Here is an 18,232-nt window from a genome sequence, read left to right as displayed (position 1 = left end):
TTATTTTGAGAAAATAAAAAAGAAAAGGCAAGAAAGTAGGGTGTTAGAGAAAAAGACAGAGTATGTACAAAACGACCGAAATGGCAGAGTAATTCCTCCGTCCTACTTCAGTGAGCTTCAAAATCTGACAAAATCAAAATGCAAGTTAATGATGCGAAGCAACACAGTCTGACTCCGAGGAAGGGCACACGATGCAGCCGTGTCTTAAAATAGTGCATGCTAGAGAAAAAAGAGCCCTTACATAAGACCTGTCTACACCTTAAGCCCTGGAGGCCTTCTTCAGTTTAACACACTCTGTGATCAGGCCACTAGAGGGCAACACACACACATATACACACACACACACACACACACACACACACACATACATACAGAGAGAGAGAGAGAGAGAGAGCTGGTATGTGGATATGCATGGAGTCATTTTGAAAGACACTACTCCCAGCAGGATAGAAGCGGTCCATCATGGGATAAAGGTGATCAGTCACAGGAACTTTGTATCGATTTGCACTGAGACTTTCCGTGAAGGAGTGACACGATTCCAAAGCATGCCAGGATAATAAATAAATGCCCCAGCGATTAGCTGAGCCAGTGGTTTTTCATTTCATTTGTCCCTTATCTGTATGTACACACTGGCATTTATTCTCGTCCATAATCACAAACACTGATACACTTATTACGAATGCATTACACGCATTATAAATGCAACATCTTTTAGTCATAAACATTTCACAGAAAAAGTTAATTTATAGCATATAATATTTCTTAGAAAAGTATGTTATGGTCATTTTTAAACAGGCATGTCTATACCAGGTGGCATGGTGGGTAAGTGGTTCGGGTCCGGGTTCGATTCCCTTCTCGCTGTGCATGTTTGAGTTTGCATGTTCTCCCCGTGCTCGGTGGGTTTCCCTCCTCAGTCCAAAGACATGCAGACTAGAATAATTGACAGTCCCAGCGTGCGACTTGGTGTGTCTGTGTGTGTCTGTTGTAATGGATTGGCACCCCGGTCAGGGTGTACCCCACCTCGTGCCCTAAGTTTTTTGGGATAGTGTTGGGGTCCCCCGTGACCCTGTAAACTGATTTACACATATTTAAATTTGCTTCATGATTGTGATACAGTGTGACATAAGCTTTGTGTATGTTCTTGTTAATGAACAGCTGATGCAAAAAGACAGAGATCTGGAAAAAAAAATGTCACGATTAATGATAGCACTGAAAGCAGAGCAGACTCCAAAATGTTTAATGTGCACCTACCTACCCATTATCCAGTATGTCGTTCTTGACGATCAGGGACTATCTGTATATCTATCAGTCATTAATCATGAGATATCTGGCATTATTATCATCACATCATTACTTTAGTCTACGATATATAGCTATCTATTTCTAAAGCTTTATAGTTTCCAACACTGTGTAAAAAAAAAAAAAAAAACACAGCCCCTTGACTGTGTGTCCCAGACACCACACTGAGAATAACTAAAGTAGGCTACTCATTTTGGCATGTGTATCACCATAACGGGAATTGCCAAAAACGTGCGTGCCCTTGTATTTGTACTTTCAAAAAAAAAAAAGGTTCGAAAAATGATCCATGTTTTTAACCTTTAGGTCATTGTTTGCAATTTAGGACACCGTCTATGATGTGAAGTTCCCATGTTAATAACAGCGATCAGAGTTTGTCCTGCTGCTGTTCCTGACCTTGGTGTCTTTTTTTTTTCAGGCTCGGAGGAACTATTTCAGCCTATAAAATAGTTCCAGATGAAATTGATGAGATCAAGGTGAGATATGGATGTATAGATTGGTATCCACACACACACACCCACACACTGTGGTAACCGGAGGTCCTATCACGGTAGTAAAAATGGGAATAAACACAATGGTCACCATTGGCCCCCAACGTCCTTATTTAGACTCCAGAGGTTTCTAGGTGGATGGATGGACATATACTACGGAGCTAGCTTACTGGTCAATAATGTAGTTTATCGCTACTAAATAAGTTTCCAAATACCAGTAATTTTATATAAGAAGATCAGAATAAAATGCATTTATCTATAAGCTCAATCAATCAGTATCAAGTGGCTGCGTCTGACTTTTGTCTCAATTCATAGATGATTATTATAACACTCACTCTTTGCTAATTAAACTGTTAAGCTTTATGGCACCACAGTGGCTTAGTGGTTAGCACTATCACCTTACACCTTCAGGTTCCGGGTTCTATTCCCCACTTTGGATCTGTATGCATTAAGTTTGCATGTTTTCCCCATGCTTGGTGGGTTTCCTCCCACAGTCCAAAGACATGCAGATTAGGCTTATTGGCCTTCCCAAATTGCCTGTAGTGTGTGTGCGCCCTACGATGGATGTGCACCCCTCCTTGTACATTAAGTCGCCTAAAATAGGCTTTGGGCCGCCTGCAACAGGATAAAGGGTATACACGATAAGTGAGTGAGTGAGCTTTAATGTGCATCTATGGTTTGTGCACAAATTCAGTATTATGTGTATTGCTTTTTTTGTGTGTATTTTTGTGGGGTTGATGAGATTTGTTTCTTCTTTAGGAAACACTTGTGGATTGGTGCGATGAGAAAGAGCTCAACCTCATCCTGACCACTGGGGGCACCGGCTTTGCCCCTCGTGATGTCACACCAGAGGTAAGAGAGATGCATTGAGGATATTACTGTACATCACCAATTCCAGTATGCTTTTATTGATTACAAGTGGAGGGGAATTTGCCAGCTGGGATTTGAACATACAAACTTCTGATGATAATAGCCACACCAGTTGCTTTGTTTGTGAATTAAGTCAAAGAAGGCTGTCAAAGTTTAGTTTAACAAGGTTGTCAAATTTAACAGGGTAGCCAGATTTGATCCACTTTCTGTCCTCATGGGCTTCCTCAACGTTTCCTCCTACCTTCCAAAAAACTTGCTGGTTTGACTGGAATAAATTTGCTTTGTGTGTAAATGTGTGTGTTTGTGGTGCCCGGTGAGGGACTGCCAAGTTATTAATTATAATGATTTTTTTTATATCCCCTTTTCTCTTTCTCTCCTTGCCTTCCTCTCTCTCTCTCTCTCTCTCTCTCTCTCTCTTTCTCCTGAGCTCACTGCCTTTCTCATTTCTTCTTCTTTGATTTGTTCCCTCATGCTTTCTGTGCTTGAAGTGTTATTTAACTTATGCACAAAGAACAGACTCTACAAAGTGAAAAACCTACTTTTTGCTACTGATACATGAGCTCATACATTACACTGTGCACTTTAGATCAACTTATCAGCAATCAACCACAACCTTCTGGAGGTCTGTTAGAGCAGGAGAAGTACAGATGATAGGGGGATCGTGCCCAGAGCAAGCGTTTTTACAACCAGCTTGGGGTTTGTGGTGTTATGACCTCATAAAGTATTTGGTCCAGCATTAAAAAAGAAAAACTCATGTATAAAACTGACTAGATCAAAAGTAAGTATGGGACCAGGTGTGTCTAGCAGGGGTGAAAGGAAGGCACTCGGGCAGCAATCACTAACCAAACCAGCAGTATCAAGAGAGCCCAGGCCTCCTACACAGAGGATGCAACATCATCATCAACAATGACTCATAATGCATGTGGCAGAAAATGCAAACCATCACTGATTATAGAAGGAAGAATCTCCACATGTGGACCACATACAGTATACCCTAATTTGAGACTTCTTTAATGACATCTACATCTCCTAAACAGAGGCTGCAGTAAGCATCAAGTAAACTGACTGTGACTACACTGCAGTCCCGTCAATATGTGCTGAAAGAAGACATCTTTAACATCTCTCCTTCAAATTGGTCCCACCTACTTCAGATCAGTCACCATAAAGGAGTCTCCAGTTATGTGCTTTAACAACCACTACCACGTTGTCATAAAGTGCTTCGAGCACTTGCAACTAAACTGGAACCATACCATAGTGCAGACTGGCCAAGTGGACAGCAAGGACCTGAAATGTAAAAATGTTCACATAAAGGTGATCAGTCAAAAGAACTTTGTATCGATTTGCACTAGCACTTCCCTCGAAGGAGTGACGCGGTCCCAAAGCATGCCAGGGTAATAAATAATTGCCCCCACAGCATAGCTGACCCAGTGGTTTTTTTCTTAAATTTGTCCCTTATCTGGATGTACAAATGTTACAAATGCCACTCATTATAAATGTAACTTTTTTCAGTCATAAACTTCTCACTGACAGAGTTAATAGCATATGATATTTATTAAGGTCTTAGAAGAGTATAATATGGTAACATTTAAACAGGAATGAATCCATAACAGCCTTACATCGCCAGGGTGCAGGTTCGATTCCCGCCTCTCTTTGTGCTTGGTGTGTTTCCTCCGGGTACTTCAGTTTTCTCCAACAGTATGTAGAAAGGTTGACCTGTGGAAAATACTCTGCTTTCTGTCATTAAGGCTATCCAGGTTTATCCAGGTTTTTAACCCTACCAGATTCATAACCAATTCCTAAACAGAGCTGCCCGATGGCCTGATCTTATTCATTCTGGGAAAACTCTATTCAGTGACTTAAATTTGTCTGTGATGTGTTTTTTGTGTTGTATTGTGGAATTTGTTATGGCGATCATGTCATGAAAACGTCATGTCATGGTGATGTTTTACTACTAATTACAAATCAAATAAAAATATATGGCAAAACTGACTGGTTTTGGCGAATACCATTACACTATTGGCCATACATAGAATTTCAGACAGGTAGAGTTAATTAACTAGTAACAAAAGCAGTTATTTCATTTTACATATTTATAATTCTGTCTTTCTTCCTCTCTCTCTCGGTAACTCTTTCTAGGCCACTAAAGAAGTGATAGAGCGAGAGGCTCCAGGAATGTCACTGGCCATGTTAATGGGGTCTCTGAATGTGACTCCACTGGGCATGCTGTCCAGGTGAGTATGACTCCAGAGGTGTAGTGCCTCGTCTTCAGGTTTGTACAGGTGTGTAGTGTCAAGTCTTTAGGTTTGTACAGGTGTGTAGTGTCCAGTCTTTAGGTTTGTACAGGTGTGTAGTGTCCAGTCTTTAGGTTTGTACAGGTGTGTAGTGTCTAGTCTTTAGGTTTGTACAGGTGTGTAGTGTCAAGTCTTTAGGTTTGTACAGGTGTGTAGTGTCCAGTCTTCAGGTTTGTACAGGTGTGTAGTGTCAAGTCTTTAGGTTTGTACAGGTGTGTAGTGTCCAGTCTTCAGGTTTGTACAGGTGTGTAGTGTCAAGTCTTCAGGTTTGTACAGGTGTGTAGTGTCAAGTCTTCAGGTTTGTACAGGTGTGTAGTGTCCAGTCTGCAGGTTTGTACAGGTGTGTAGTGTCCAGTCTTCAGGTTTGTACAGGTGTGTAGTGTCCAGTCTTCAGGTTTGTACAGGTGTGTAGAGTCCAGTCTTTAGGTTTGTACAGGTGTGTAGTGTCTCTTCTCCAGGTGTGTAGTGTCTAGTCTTAAAGTTTGTACAGGTGTGTAGTGTCTCTTCTTCAGGTTTTGTACAGGTGTATTGTGACTTTTCTTCAGGTTTGTACAGGTGTGTAGTGTATAGTCTTCAGGTTTGTACAGGTGTGTAGTGTCTCTTCTTTAGGTGTGTACAGGTGTGTAGTTTCTTTTTTTCAGGTTTGTACAGGTGTGTAGTGTCTCTTTTACAGGAGTGAAATGTCTTGTCTTTAGGTTTTGTACAGGTGTGTAATGCCTTAATTTTAGGTTTGTACAGGTGTGTAATGTCTCTTCTCCAGGTGTGTAGTGTCTAGTTTTAAAGTTTGTACAGGTGTGTAGTGTCTAGTCTTCAGGTTTGTAAAGGTGTGTAATGTCTAGTTTTAAAGTTTTTACAGGTATGTAGTGTCTCTTCTTCAGGTTTGTACAGGTGTGTAGTGTCAAGTCTTCAGGTTTGTACAGGTGTGTAGTGTCTCGTCTATGTGTGTGTACAGGTGTAGTGTCTTGTCTCTAGGTTTACAGGTGTGTAGTGTCTCTTCTACAGGTGTTTAGTGTCTAGTCTTCAGGTTTGTACAGGTGTGTGGTGTCTAGTCCTCAGGTTTGTACAGGTGTGTAGTGTCTCGTCTTCAGGTTTGTACAGGTGTGTAGTGTTTTTTCTCCAGGAGTGTAATGTCTCGTCTTCAGGTTTGTACAGGTGTGTAGTGTCTTTTCTCCAGGTGTATAGTGTCTAGTCTTCAGGTTTGTACAGGTGTGTAGTGTCTCTTCTCCAGGTGTGTGGTGTCTAGTCTTAAAGTTTGTACAGGTGTGTAGTGTCTAGTCTTCAGGTTTGTACAGGTGTGTAGTGTTTCTTCTTCAGGTTTTGTATAGGTGTGTAGTGTCTCTTCTATGTGTGTGTACAGGTGTGTAGTGTCTTGTCTCCAGGTTTACAGGTGTGTAGTGTCTTTTCTACAGGTGTGTAGTGTCTTGTCTCCAGGTTTACAGGTGTGTAGTGTTCAGGTTTGTACAGGTGTGTAGTGGCTCGTCTTCAGGTTTGTACAGGTGTGTAATGTCTAGTCTTCAGGTTTGTACAGGAGTGTAGTGTCTCTTTTACAGGTGTGTGCAGGTGTGTAGTGTCTTGTCTTTAGGTTTGTACAAGTGTGTAGTGTCTCTTCTATTTGTGTGTACAGGTGTGTAGTATCTTGTCTTCAAGTTTGTACAGGTGTGTAGTTTCTTTTCTTCAGGTTTGTACAGGTGTGTAGTATCTCTTCTTCAGGTGTGTACAGGTGTGTAGTTTATTTTCTTCAGGTTTGTACAGGTGTGTAATGTCTGTTCTCCAGGTGTGTAGTGTCTAGTCTTAAAGTTTGTTCAGGTATGTAGTCTTTAGTCTTCAGGTTTGTACAGATGTGTAGTGTCTCTTCTTCAGGTGTGTACAGGTGTGTAGGGTCTCGTCTTTAGGTTTTGTACAGGTGTATTGTGTTTTTTCTTCAGGTTTGTACAGGTGTGTAGTGTCTTTAGTACAGTAGTGTAATGTCTCGTCTTCAGGTTTTGTACAGGTGTGTAATGCCTTAATTTCAAGTTTAAACAGGTGTGTAGTGTCTCTTCTCCAGGTGTGTAGTGTCTAGTCTTTAGGTTTGTACAGGTGTGTAGTGTCTCGTCTTCAGGTTTGTAGAGATGTGTAGTATCTCTTCTTCAGGTGTGTACAGGTATGCAGTGTCTCATCTTTAGGTTTTGTACAGATGTATTGTGTCTTTTCTTTAGGTTTGTACAGGTGTGTAGTGTCTCTTCTGTAGGTGTGTAATATCTCGTCTTCAGGTTTTGTACAGGTGTTTAGTGCCTTAATTTCAGGTTTTGTACAGGTGTTTAGTGCCTTAATTTCAGGTTTGTACAGGTGTGTAGTTTCTCTTCTCCAGGTATGTAGTGTCTAGTAGTCAGGTTTTTTTACGGATCTGTAGTGTCTCTTTTATAGGTGTGTAATGTCTAGTCTTCAGGTTTGTGCAGGAGTGTAGTGTCTTTTTATAGGCGTGTGCAGGTGTGCAGTTTCTCGTCTTCAGGTTGTACAGGTGTGTAGTGTCTCTTTTCCCGGTGTGTACAGGTGTATAGTGTCTTTTCTACAGGAGTGTAATATCTCATCTTCAGGTTTTGTACAGGTGTGTAGTGCCTTGATTTCAGGTTTGTACAGGTGTGTAGTGCCTTGATTTCAGGTTTGTACAGGTGTGTAGTGTCTATTCTCCTGGTGTGTAGTGTTTCCTCTTTAGGTGTGAGCATGTGTGTATCATTACTTCTTTATGTGTATATTTTCTTTAGGTGTGTACAAATATGTAGTGTTTTGTCTTCATGTTTGGTCAGATGTGTAGTGTTTATTCTTTAGGTGTGTACAGGTGTGTAGTGTCTTTTTTAGGTGTGTAGTTTCTTTTTTTTAGGTTTGTACAGGTGTGTAGTGTCTCTTTTTTACATGTGTACTGGTGTGTAGTGCCTCTTTATCAGGTGCATAGGGATGTAGAGTGTCAGAGCAGAACATGACCCTACAAATGTAAGTGTGCTAGCATAAAAAATAGTCATTTTAATTAAAATTGTTTGTTTTGCAGACCGGTGTGTGGCATCCGAGGGAAAACACTTATTATCAACCTGCCTGGGAGCAAGAAAGGCTCACAGGTAAGGTGTGTGTGAAAAAGAGAGAGAGACAGAGTGTGTGTGTGAGAGAATGTGCAAGTGGGGTTTCCCTTTCTCCTCCATCATCTTGACTGTCCTTTTTTCTCTCTCTCTCTCTCTCTCTCTCTCTCTGCCAGCTTCTTTCCCATCTGTTTCTGCGTACAGATCAAGTTTCATCATTAATATAATCTCTTTTCCTTCATGAATCGGTTACAGTACCTCCACCCATCTGCTGCCATATTACCTTCAGTCCCTGGAGCAATTAAAGTTACAAGTGTGAGGACTATACACTCTGACTTTTATTAGACCCTACATGGTATGAAACTCAATGGAGTGTGAGAGATCATGTTTGGCAGGACCCCCTGCCTAATGGCTTTTCCATGTTATTGATTTCACTGACTTCATTCTACACCACGACTTTCCAGGGATGCAAGCTCCTCTCCTCTGGAACATTCTGGGATATTATGTGTGAATCTGTGTGAGATTTCCGGTTGCATAATTTCAATTTAAAGTCAGCAATCAACAAAGGAAACAGAATCAGTGACATAGTGGTTTCATTTTGGAAATGCAAAAAAATTCCATATAAAAACTAAATTGTTGTTCTACAATTTTAACTAATTATTATTCAGCATTCTGCTACTTCACACAACCAATCAGTATTCATTACAGCAGTGTTCTACACAACTAATCAGTATTCAATATATTACTCTCCTGCACAACCAGTCAGTATTCCATATAGCATTGTTCTACACAACTAGCCTGCATTCACTTGACTACCGTCCGGCACAACAAGAGGATGTTCATAGTTACTTTGTACAGTGACAAATATTTCTATACTATATACAATATGTTTTAATAAGCTAGAATACCCATAATACAGCAATTCTGAACCAAACCAGTAAAGGTCATGTCTGTCTTAAAACCCTTAAAACCCAAGCGGAACAGATTTGTGCCGGAAACGCAACACGTGTCAATGACGATAAAAAAATAAACCAATACTGTACAAAAGTCTTAGGCTCCATATTATATGCTGTACCAATTTTGTTATATACTGTATGTTTATCATGTCTGCATAATTATGTACTAAATCATTCAGTATTATTATTTAAAAAAATAACATTACGGGACAATATATGCATGGCTATAAAAGGAAAAATATATAGTACAAGGCAGACCAGTTTTCATATGGAAACCTAATGTACGCTCCTGGGATTTACATAAAAATAGAAAGGAGCGAGTGTGACAAAGTTACCAAAAGAACTCATATTCTCCAGCAAGCTCAGTAAAACCTAACAGCTGTTTTCTTATAAAACTGCACAAAGCTGTGTCTAAAAATCCTTATTTTAAGCAATGAGTTTTTACTCCAAATATTGTCTGTTTTTTTTTTTATTGCTCTTTATTGCTCTTTATAGAAGTTTCTTTTATGCAGAAATGTTTTCAAAAGCATCTTTAGCTTGTGTCATATTTTTATATGTGCTCAAGACCTTTGCACAGTACTATAAGTAAAACAGCTGGTAGGTTTTACTGAGCTTGCTGGAGAATATAAGTTCTCCTGGTAACTTTGTCACACTCGCTCCTTTCTATTTGTTTGCAAATCCCAGGAGCGTACATTAGGTTTTTTTGTTTCCGTCTGAAAACTGTTCTGCCTTGTACTATATATTTTTTTCTTTACAGCTATGCATATATTCTCCTGTAATGGTATTTATTTTATTATTAATTATTAAGTTATATATGGAAATACTGAATTGTTTTGTACATAATTATGCGGACATGATAAACGTATATAAGAAAATTGGTACAGCATATAATATAGTCCCTAAGACTTTTGCACAGTACTATATGTGCTTATATGGAAGCCTTGCCGGTCATGCTGGTTACTCAGTCATGTTTGTATATGGCTAAAATGTGGTATTGGTGCTAAAAAGTGTCTCACCATTTTTTATAATACTTAATTATCTTAATTATCTTAATTATCTATAATTCTAATAATCTTCCAATGCATGCATTGTTTTTTTTTCTAAATATGCATACACATTTATATTTTTATCATATAAAAAGAAACACATTTGCCAAATACAATTGCATGCCCTTTCATGTAGTGTCCATAACTTTTTTAAATTAAAATGATTGTATTTGTTGTTAAGATAAAACTGAAATTGAAAAATATTGTGAACAGGAAGTACAGGAAAATATCTTTAAGAGATAGTAGTGTTTCTTTATGTGGATCGTGTAGCTCATGTGACGTATCCAAACTGATTTGCTTTTCATTTTCTATACAACCAGTCAGTATTCAGTATTGATCCTCACAACCAATCAGTATTCACTATGGCACCATTCTGCGCACCAATCTGCGCCCCAATGACCCTACCAAACCAATTAGTATGCCGTATTGTAATATCCTGTACAACCAATCAATATTTAACAAAGCCTTGTCCTGCACAACCGATCAGTATTAGGTATCAGTAATATCGTAGCCGAGATATCAGTTTAAATTCAAAATTCTGTATTCTGCATATAACGTGGCTGAGGATTCAACCAGGAAACATCCCACGCGGAATCTCATGCTCACTATCGCCCTCCACAGGAAGTGTTCTCTGCTCTTTTATAGAAGATAAAGTGCTGTGAGGTAGCAAAGGATAAAAACAGCATTTAAACCAGCTTCTGATTTGTTCTGATAGGATTTATCGCTGTTTGTGTGATACCGTGTCATTCAGTGTTGAAGAAACGGACGCTGTGTGAGGTATTTGACCTACAGAGCTGAGCATTTACCTGCTCTGATCTCTCTGATCCTTCCTGAGGCTCAACTGTTACATGCTGAATCCAGCTGAGTGTAGCAGATCTGACCCCCACCTCACCATTACCGTTCTGCTGCATCTCTCTCTCCCTCTCTCTCTCTCTCTCTCTCTCTGTTTCTCTCTCTGAAAAATTGATCACCAAACAACATCTCACCTGTATAAAGTTAAAGATTGCTCTGTAAACCTGATCTCTGACAAAGGTTCCTTGTGTCAAAATATAGCATCAGGTCTGTAGTTTACGAGTGTTTTATTCCTATTTTATATCACACCAATTTGGTCGAGTCATTGTTTTCCTCTGAGTTTGCATGTTCTCCCAGTGCTTGGTGGGTTTCCTCAGGTGTTCTCTAACAGTCCCAAGGCATTGGTGTTCCCAAATCGCCCACTATCCAGGGTGTAGGCCCGGGTTGTGCTTGGAGTCTCCTGGTATAGGCTCCAGGCTCGCTGTGACGCTGTAGAGTATAAGCGATATAGAAGATAAATGAACATATATTTCTTCTCCTGAAGTTACTAAAATGGGAGGGTTGCGTCAGGAAGGGTCTCCAGCATAAAACCTGTGCCAAACTGTTGTGCCGATCAGTTGGTCCGCTGTGGCGACCCCTCAATGGGAGCAGCCGAAAGACTAACAACAACAACAACTAAAAAGTAAGAAGAAAAAAAAACATTCATAGTACAGTATTAACTCTTACAAATCCTCAACATTTCATATAGGTTAAATAAATGTATAAATAAAACTTACAGTATCCATATCAACAGTTTTGATTTTTTTTTTTCTTTTTTTCTTCTTTTTTTCAAAGAAAAACTTTACTTTAGATCATGCAGTGTTGGCTGTTCAAGTCTCCTATGAATGAGATTACAGCTGGCACTTCAGCCGGTTAGGACAAAATCGAAACCGTCTGACTAAGAATTTAACATCATTGCGGTTCTAAAAAAATCCAGAGTGAGGTGGAACATTTTCTACTATTTTAACTCGAGCAGCTTTTAATGTAGTTAAACTACTGGGAAGTAGAACTGAAGGACGTCATGTCTGTCATTTCCTTAAAGCGCACAAAATCCATAAATAATCCAGAAATTATAGATGCCACGTGGCTGTTGGGGTGGAATCAAAATGATCCAAGTGAGGTTTTGACCAATAAACTGTCTCAAGGCTTCCTTTTCATTTTCTTTTATTAGTTATTAGCAGAACAGTTGCACTTTCATCATTTCATCACTTCCTCTCCTCTTTCTATTCCTTTCCATGTCTCTCCCCCTTTCCCCTTCATTCACTTAATCTCATCTTCAAGTAACTTTTCTTCTCCTACTCTTCCTCATTCCTCAACAGGAATGTTTCCAGTTCATCCTTCCTGCTCTTCCTCACGCCATAGACCTACTGCGGGAGGCCGTCGTCAAGGTAAAGGAAGCAGCCAATGAGCTGGAGGATCTGCCCTCACCCCCGCCCCCACTGTCCCCGCCTCCTTCCTCAAGCCCCGCCCACCGCCAGACCGAAGACAAAGGAGTGCAGTGTGAGGAGGAAGAGGAGGAGAAGAAGGACAGCGGCGTGGCCTCGGCTGAGGACAGCTCCTCCTCCCACATCACTGCCGCCTCTATCGCTGCCAAGGTTAGCAGCCATGGTCAAATGTCCCTGTGTTCAAATATTCTGTCCAACATCCTAAAAATAAGGACAAAAAGTAGGAAGTCTTTTGTGGTTTGTGCTCTTTTTTTGGAGATTAATTTTTTTTTACACAAACAAATTATTTACTAAAGTTATACGGACAAAAATTTTGAATTCCTTAAAAACATAAATCAGCTTTTGCAGAAAATATGAACCACTTGCATTTTCTGCAAATACTCGTGTTTTGCAAGCGTATCACTTCTTCTTTATGTTCGGTCAATGTGTGGTTGGTGCAATACCACCACCTACTGGACTGGAATATGGTGTATACATGTTAGACATGATATTTAAACAATTAATATCACAAATTACATCATATTAATGTTTATTAGATGATTTTAGTACTTTCTAATATTTCAGCAACGTAGACAGTAACCATTAGTGCTTTTGAATTAAATCAAAATGAAAATTGAAAAAATATATAACTGAATCAAATCGACAGTCTACCTTTGATGCGCTCTAGTATTATTATTATAACACCATATTGTCCAGCTATACCAGAAATAGAGAAAAAGGTTTCCACAGTGAAAGAACAGCTACCAAGTCATTGATACATTTGTTCATTTATAAACTTTCCCCCAGAAGAACCCAAACTATTAACACAAAATACTGTATTAATATTTCTAATAAAATATTAGAAAATATATAACTTTATTTGTCCTTGTTTTTAGGCTACTGAGATTTAGAATAAGTAACTGTGTATATAACATCACTTGTTAGAATCATCTCATGAAATGAATCCATCCTCACTGTGTTACTGCATGTGTATTATTTTTCAGTGTGTGTGTATGCGTGTGTGTGCGTCTATACCACTGTTGGTGTGAACAGACCATCTCCATCCACACCCTCATTTTACAGTCATGCCTTCCACAGATTGACAGGTACGCTCATCCAATCAGCATTCAGTCCGCCCATGCCCTGTGTTTATTTCCTGTTTATAATACATGTGTAAGTGTGTTAGACAGTGTAAAGTCTTTTGGAAACAGGCACATATTATATACAATAAATAAATAATCAATATGTTATATTTTTTCCTATTTTTTGTCATTGCCATTGCTACTGTTTTTATTATTCTTTTTTGTATGATTTTACCTGCTAATATTTTCTCCTTTTTATTTATTTATAAATATAATTATATTTTATATATAATGTGTGCATTCAGAGAAAATTTATCACAATATTATATAAATGTATAAGTTATATAATTTATCTGAAATAAATAAAAATACAGTGCACTCACTCTTATCCTTCAGGCAAAAATATATATATAATATCAGTGTATGACTTATTAAAATCTCCATGATCAGCATCAACTTTACGCTATTGGGAACAGCCGAAAGACAAAGAAGAAGAAAAAGTGCTCATTATTTACAGGTGACAGTGAAAATACCCACTCACACAACCTGCACTGGATGTGTGTCAGTCACCACAGGCTCAACAGGTGGTGCTGCGACCACAAACATCAGTCACGTCAATCACATGTGACAGGAGGAAGCATGTGCACTACACAGGCGTTTCTAAATAAAAGCAAATTTAGATAATTACTAACGCTGTCAATGGAATTTTAAAATTTGAATTTGAAATTTGAATTTGAATAAAAAATTTAATCTAGTTAATAACTGTCATAGTCTGTGATTAATCACGATTATTCGCAATTTTAAAATACTCAGATTTTCTTATATTATTAACATGCAGGAATAAAGAAATGTATGACAAACTGGTTAAAGGAAACAGATTATGTAGTTTTACTGTATAATATCTCTATAATATTTATGGGTAGTATGGGGTGTGATAAATCACAACAGCAGGGCTCAAACCTGGATCCTCAGGTCAAATAACCAACGACCTAGAGCCTGAGCCACCTGAGCCACCATACCCACAGTTTCCATTTAGTGTATCGTTCCCCTTAAAGGTAGCTCAAGCAAACTTTTTTTTTTTTTCCAAATTTCCATCTAGAAGCTTTTTATGATGAAACTTGCTGTTTAGCACACCTGTGTCCTTTTTCATTTTATTATCCGTGAATAAAGTGCTAATATCACACACAGCATGATAACAACGCTGTGATTGTGGTAAGACATTAGGGTCAAACTTGGTCATATGTTTAATTTGCATTAAAAAATAGTAACATGTTAAAATTTCTAGATTCATCACGTCTTAGCGCGTCATCACGAGTTAGCAATCTAATAATAAAATTTTGTTAAAAAGTAATAAGACTCATCAGTAAAATAGTGTGTTTGTCTTTGATCTCACGAGCTGGACAGAACCATCCAGCAGGCTGTACAATGCCCAGGCCTGAGCTGGAGAATGGTGGGGAAAGGTGTACGTCTGTAGTGGGGGATGTACAAAGAAAACTCAATATTCAGTTTGCAATATTATTAGATGATTCTTTTTTTTAGGTTTCAGTTAGGTTTTATAATTTGAATGAATCCGATGCATGGAAAGTTACCTAATAGACAGATTGACTGATGATGACAGATAATCTGATAAAAAAAAGAAAGAAAGAAAGAATTCTTCATTACAGTGACAGTAAATGTAGTGTGTGTGTGTGTGTGTGTGTGTGTGTGTGTGTGCGTGAGTTAGATTCCAGACTCCATCATCTCACGCGGTGTTCAGGTCCTCCCTCGAGACACGGCATCTCTCAGCACCACGCCGTCCGAATCTCCTCGAGCTCAAGCCACCTCCCGCCTGTCCACTGCCTCGTGCCCAACACCCAAGGTAAGAGCCACGGCCACAGTTATTTCCCGCTTCCTGTTCACACTCGCTTCCTGCTTTCCGTCCCCACCACATCCTGTCCACTTGCTGTCTGCTTTGCAGCCACTCGCAACTGCTCACACACCCCGCTCACGCACCCTACCTCATAAGATGCTTCTGCGTTTGTGTGTATAGATGTGTGTGCATATAAGGATGTAAATAGTAAAGAGTTTTCAATGGATGCAATGCAGTTAGTTTTGACCTTTTAACGTGATATTTACATAAAATTGAAGATATTGACCTGTCGTATTATGTATGTTCACTTAGCTTTATTAAATACGTAAAACATAATAAGTGATCAGTCATTTCTGAATATAAAATCAAAACCTATAATCAAACCTGGCTCTTTTTATGTATTATTATTGTCTCTGTTTGGGTATTGATGGTTCCATGGTAGAACCTTCCCTGCCATGTGTGAGACCTGGGTTCGGTTCCCATCTGCGTAAGTCAGTGCAGTCGAATTGCCAGATAAAAAAATGGGAGGGTTGCATCTGTTGTAAAACCTCTGCCAGAATACCAAATATTTAAAAATATATTTCTGCTGTGCCAGCTTCTATTTGGAGTGCAGAGAGAAATATTTGATACATATACGAATGTAATTTCTTTTATTTAAATTGAAATAATATTGCCCTGCGATGGATTTGTCACCCTCTCCAGGATGTAGCCCACCTCACGCCACAAGTCTCCTAGCAATAATAATATTAATAATATCATTATGTAAAAGCCGAAATAATTTTTTTAAGTGCAGCTGAAAGAAGAACATCATCATTCAGATGTACAGTAGTTGGGTAGTTCGGGGGTAAATAATATATCAAGGAACTTAAAATATTATTAAGATATAACAAATTACATTGTGTCATACAGCACCTCGACCAAAAATCCGAGGTTTTATCAAGTGATGCAGCTAATGCGATTTCTGGTGCCATGGAAACTTATTTCATGCCATCATCAGGTAGCTCTTACACCAGCTATGGTCTTTATGGTCTTAAAAATAAAATAAAATAAATCGCGGCCCTTGTTTTCCCATCATCAGGCAACAAATGCATGCAGTACCAGTCAATGGTTTGGATTTTGATGTCTTTCTACATTGCAAAACAATACTAAAGGCGTCCAAAATACTCAATAATCTCCTTTGATTATATAATCACCTAGGATGGTCTTCTTGAGAGCCAGGTTCATCATGGTGCTTGATGAGTTTTGCTAATGCACCTGATAATACTGTTCTTGCATGAACTATTCCAGGACAGCTGAACTGTGTGTCATAAAATAAGTACTGACTGTTGTTGTTGTTGTTGTTGTTTTTAGTTAATTATCTAATGCTATTTTTGTTATTTAATAGTTTATGGGGGGGGGGGGGGATTCCTGTATTGCTTTAGAATGTAGAAAATAAATTCAAACTTGTGTCCAAACTTTTGACTGGTACTGTACATACTGCTGTAACTTTACCAATGTCAGACAAAATTTTTTTTTTTATGTATTATGCATTATGTTGTGCAGTTTATAATTCCTGTAAGACGTACTGCATAGTTTAAATTTGAACAGCATAGAAGTGGATATAATTTCTCCTGCATATAAATATACAGTGATAACTCAGCATACGAATTGAACCGTTTTTAAAGCGATTTTTCATATTGCGAAATACATTTTCCCATAGGAAATAATGTACTTGTAGATAATCAATTCCAGCCACCCAAAAATATTACCAATATTACCAATTTCCAACACTATTATCATATTTCTTTTGCATATAAAAACAATCAAAACATTTATAAAATATATTTACTTGAAGTGAAATATGAAATTAAACTTCACTTAACTTTAATTTATTATTTCACTTGGCACTGGCTGCTTTAAAAGATCTTGCACAAAGATCTTTACTAGATCTTGCACAAAGTGCAAAAGAAAAGAAACACAGTATGCTGTGGTACCACTGTATATTGGACATGCATTATTGTTTAGGTCAAATGAATATTAGACAGTCACTAGAAATGTGTTGCATTTATGGATGAATCATTTATTCTTGATTGAACAAGTACATTGGTTCTCAATTCTCAATCTTATTAACACATTTTAGTAGTTTCCCTGCTCTATCACATGCATTTAAGTAACTAAAGGCTGTTAATTAGCAGATTTGTTACATTAGATGCTGCAAGCTGAGACAACATAAAAAAATTGGTTTTTTATGACCATTTGTTAAAGGAAACACTAAATTACAGACTACACCAGTAGGGGGCATAGAAGAGCCAAATCAAAGCCAGGACAAATGTTATGGCAATTAAAATTCAATATTAGGGCTTCGTAAATGACAAAACGCTTAGGGAATATCTCAAGCATGCTGAGAAAATGAGAGACTTCTTAAAGCAACGTGTGTGTAAAAGCCTAAAAAAAGACCTTTTATGTTTCATGTTGGTCCAAGCTTGAAGTTTATATAAAAAAAAAAAGTAACTACACAATAAAACTCAATAACACGGAAATGCTGTGTTATAATACTGTATGTTTTCATATAGTTTATTCAATATTTCTATTCCGTTTATTGATTTTCTTTTTCTAAGGCTACCTTTCTTCACACTGGTTGATTTTCTGCCCCATATTGCTGTCACGCTCAAACATTGTGAAGGAATTCTTTGGAAGTGAATTCGCCGTAGCAATCTTAGGAGACATAACATGACATGCACACCAGACGCTGATTTAGTGCCATTATTGCCAAAAGTTCCGAAAGTGCGAGAAATGTTTTATTAATGACTTTGAATGAGGGCTGTACTGCAATGCTCATCTAAAAGCCATCCACAGAAGGATGCTGAATCCTGTAGATTTACACCTGCAAGCCAACTCTCTCCCATCATATGACAGTTTTTAACTGAGGAGGGTGAGAGTTCAAGGTGCAAAGTGCATACATGAACTCTGACTGCCAGGCCAGTGTATCATTGCTTTCACCCAAAATGCATGCCCGGGTTGTCTCTCTCGGACTCCTGGCCACTTGTACTGTAGCTGTGGCATTGTTAGG

At 38.5% G+C, this 18,232-nt stretch overlaps 1 protein-coding gene across 8 annotated transcripts in view; it reads left to right on the top strand.

The window, feature by feature from the left end:
* The window catches only part of gphnb (gephyrin b), a 125,540-nt gene that overhangs the window by 60,038 nt on the left and 47,270 nt on the right, over positions 1-18,232 (top strand). For all 8 annotated transcript variants that reach the window (XM_053489463.1, XM_053489462.1, XM_053489461.1 and 5 more), the window contains exons 3-8: positions 1,715-1,772; positions 2,547-2,639; positions 4,794-4,888; positions 7,971-8,037; positions 12,148-12,423; positions 15,058-15,192. In XM_053489463.1, the coding sequence (XP_053345438.1) occupies positions 1,715-1,772; positions 2,547-2,639; positions 4,794-4,888; positions 7,971-8,037; positions 12,148-12,423; positions 15,058-15,192 (724 nt within the window). The remainder of the gene's footprint in view (positions 1-1,714; positions 1,773-2,546; positions 2,640-4,793; positions 4,889-7,970; positions 8,038-12,147; positions 12,424-15,057; positions 15,193-18,232) is intronic.

The sequence above is a fragment of the Clarias gariepinus genome, chromosome 27 (assembly GCF_024256425.1).
Source record: "Clarias gariepinus isolate MV-2021 ecotype Netherlands chromosome 27, CGAR_prim_01v2, whole genome shotgun sequence".
In the NCBI taxonomy this organism is placed as follows: domain Eukaryota; kingdom Metazoa; phylum Chordata; class Actinopteri; order Siluriformes; family Clariidae; genus Clarias; species Clarias gariepinus.
The sequence above is the reverse complement of the archived record's forward strand: the minus strand, read 5'-3'. Positions and strand labels throughout refer to the sequence as shown.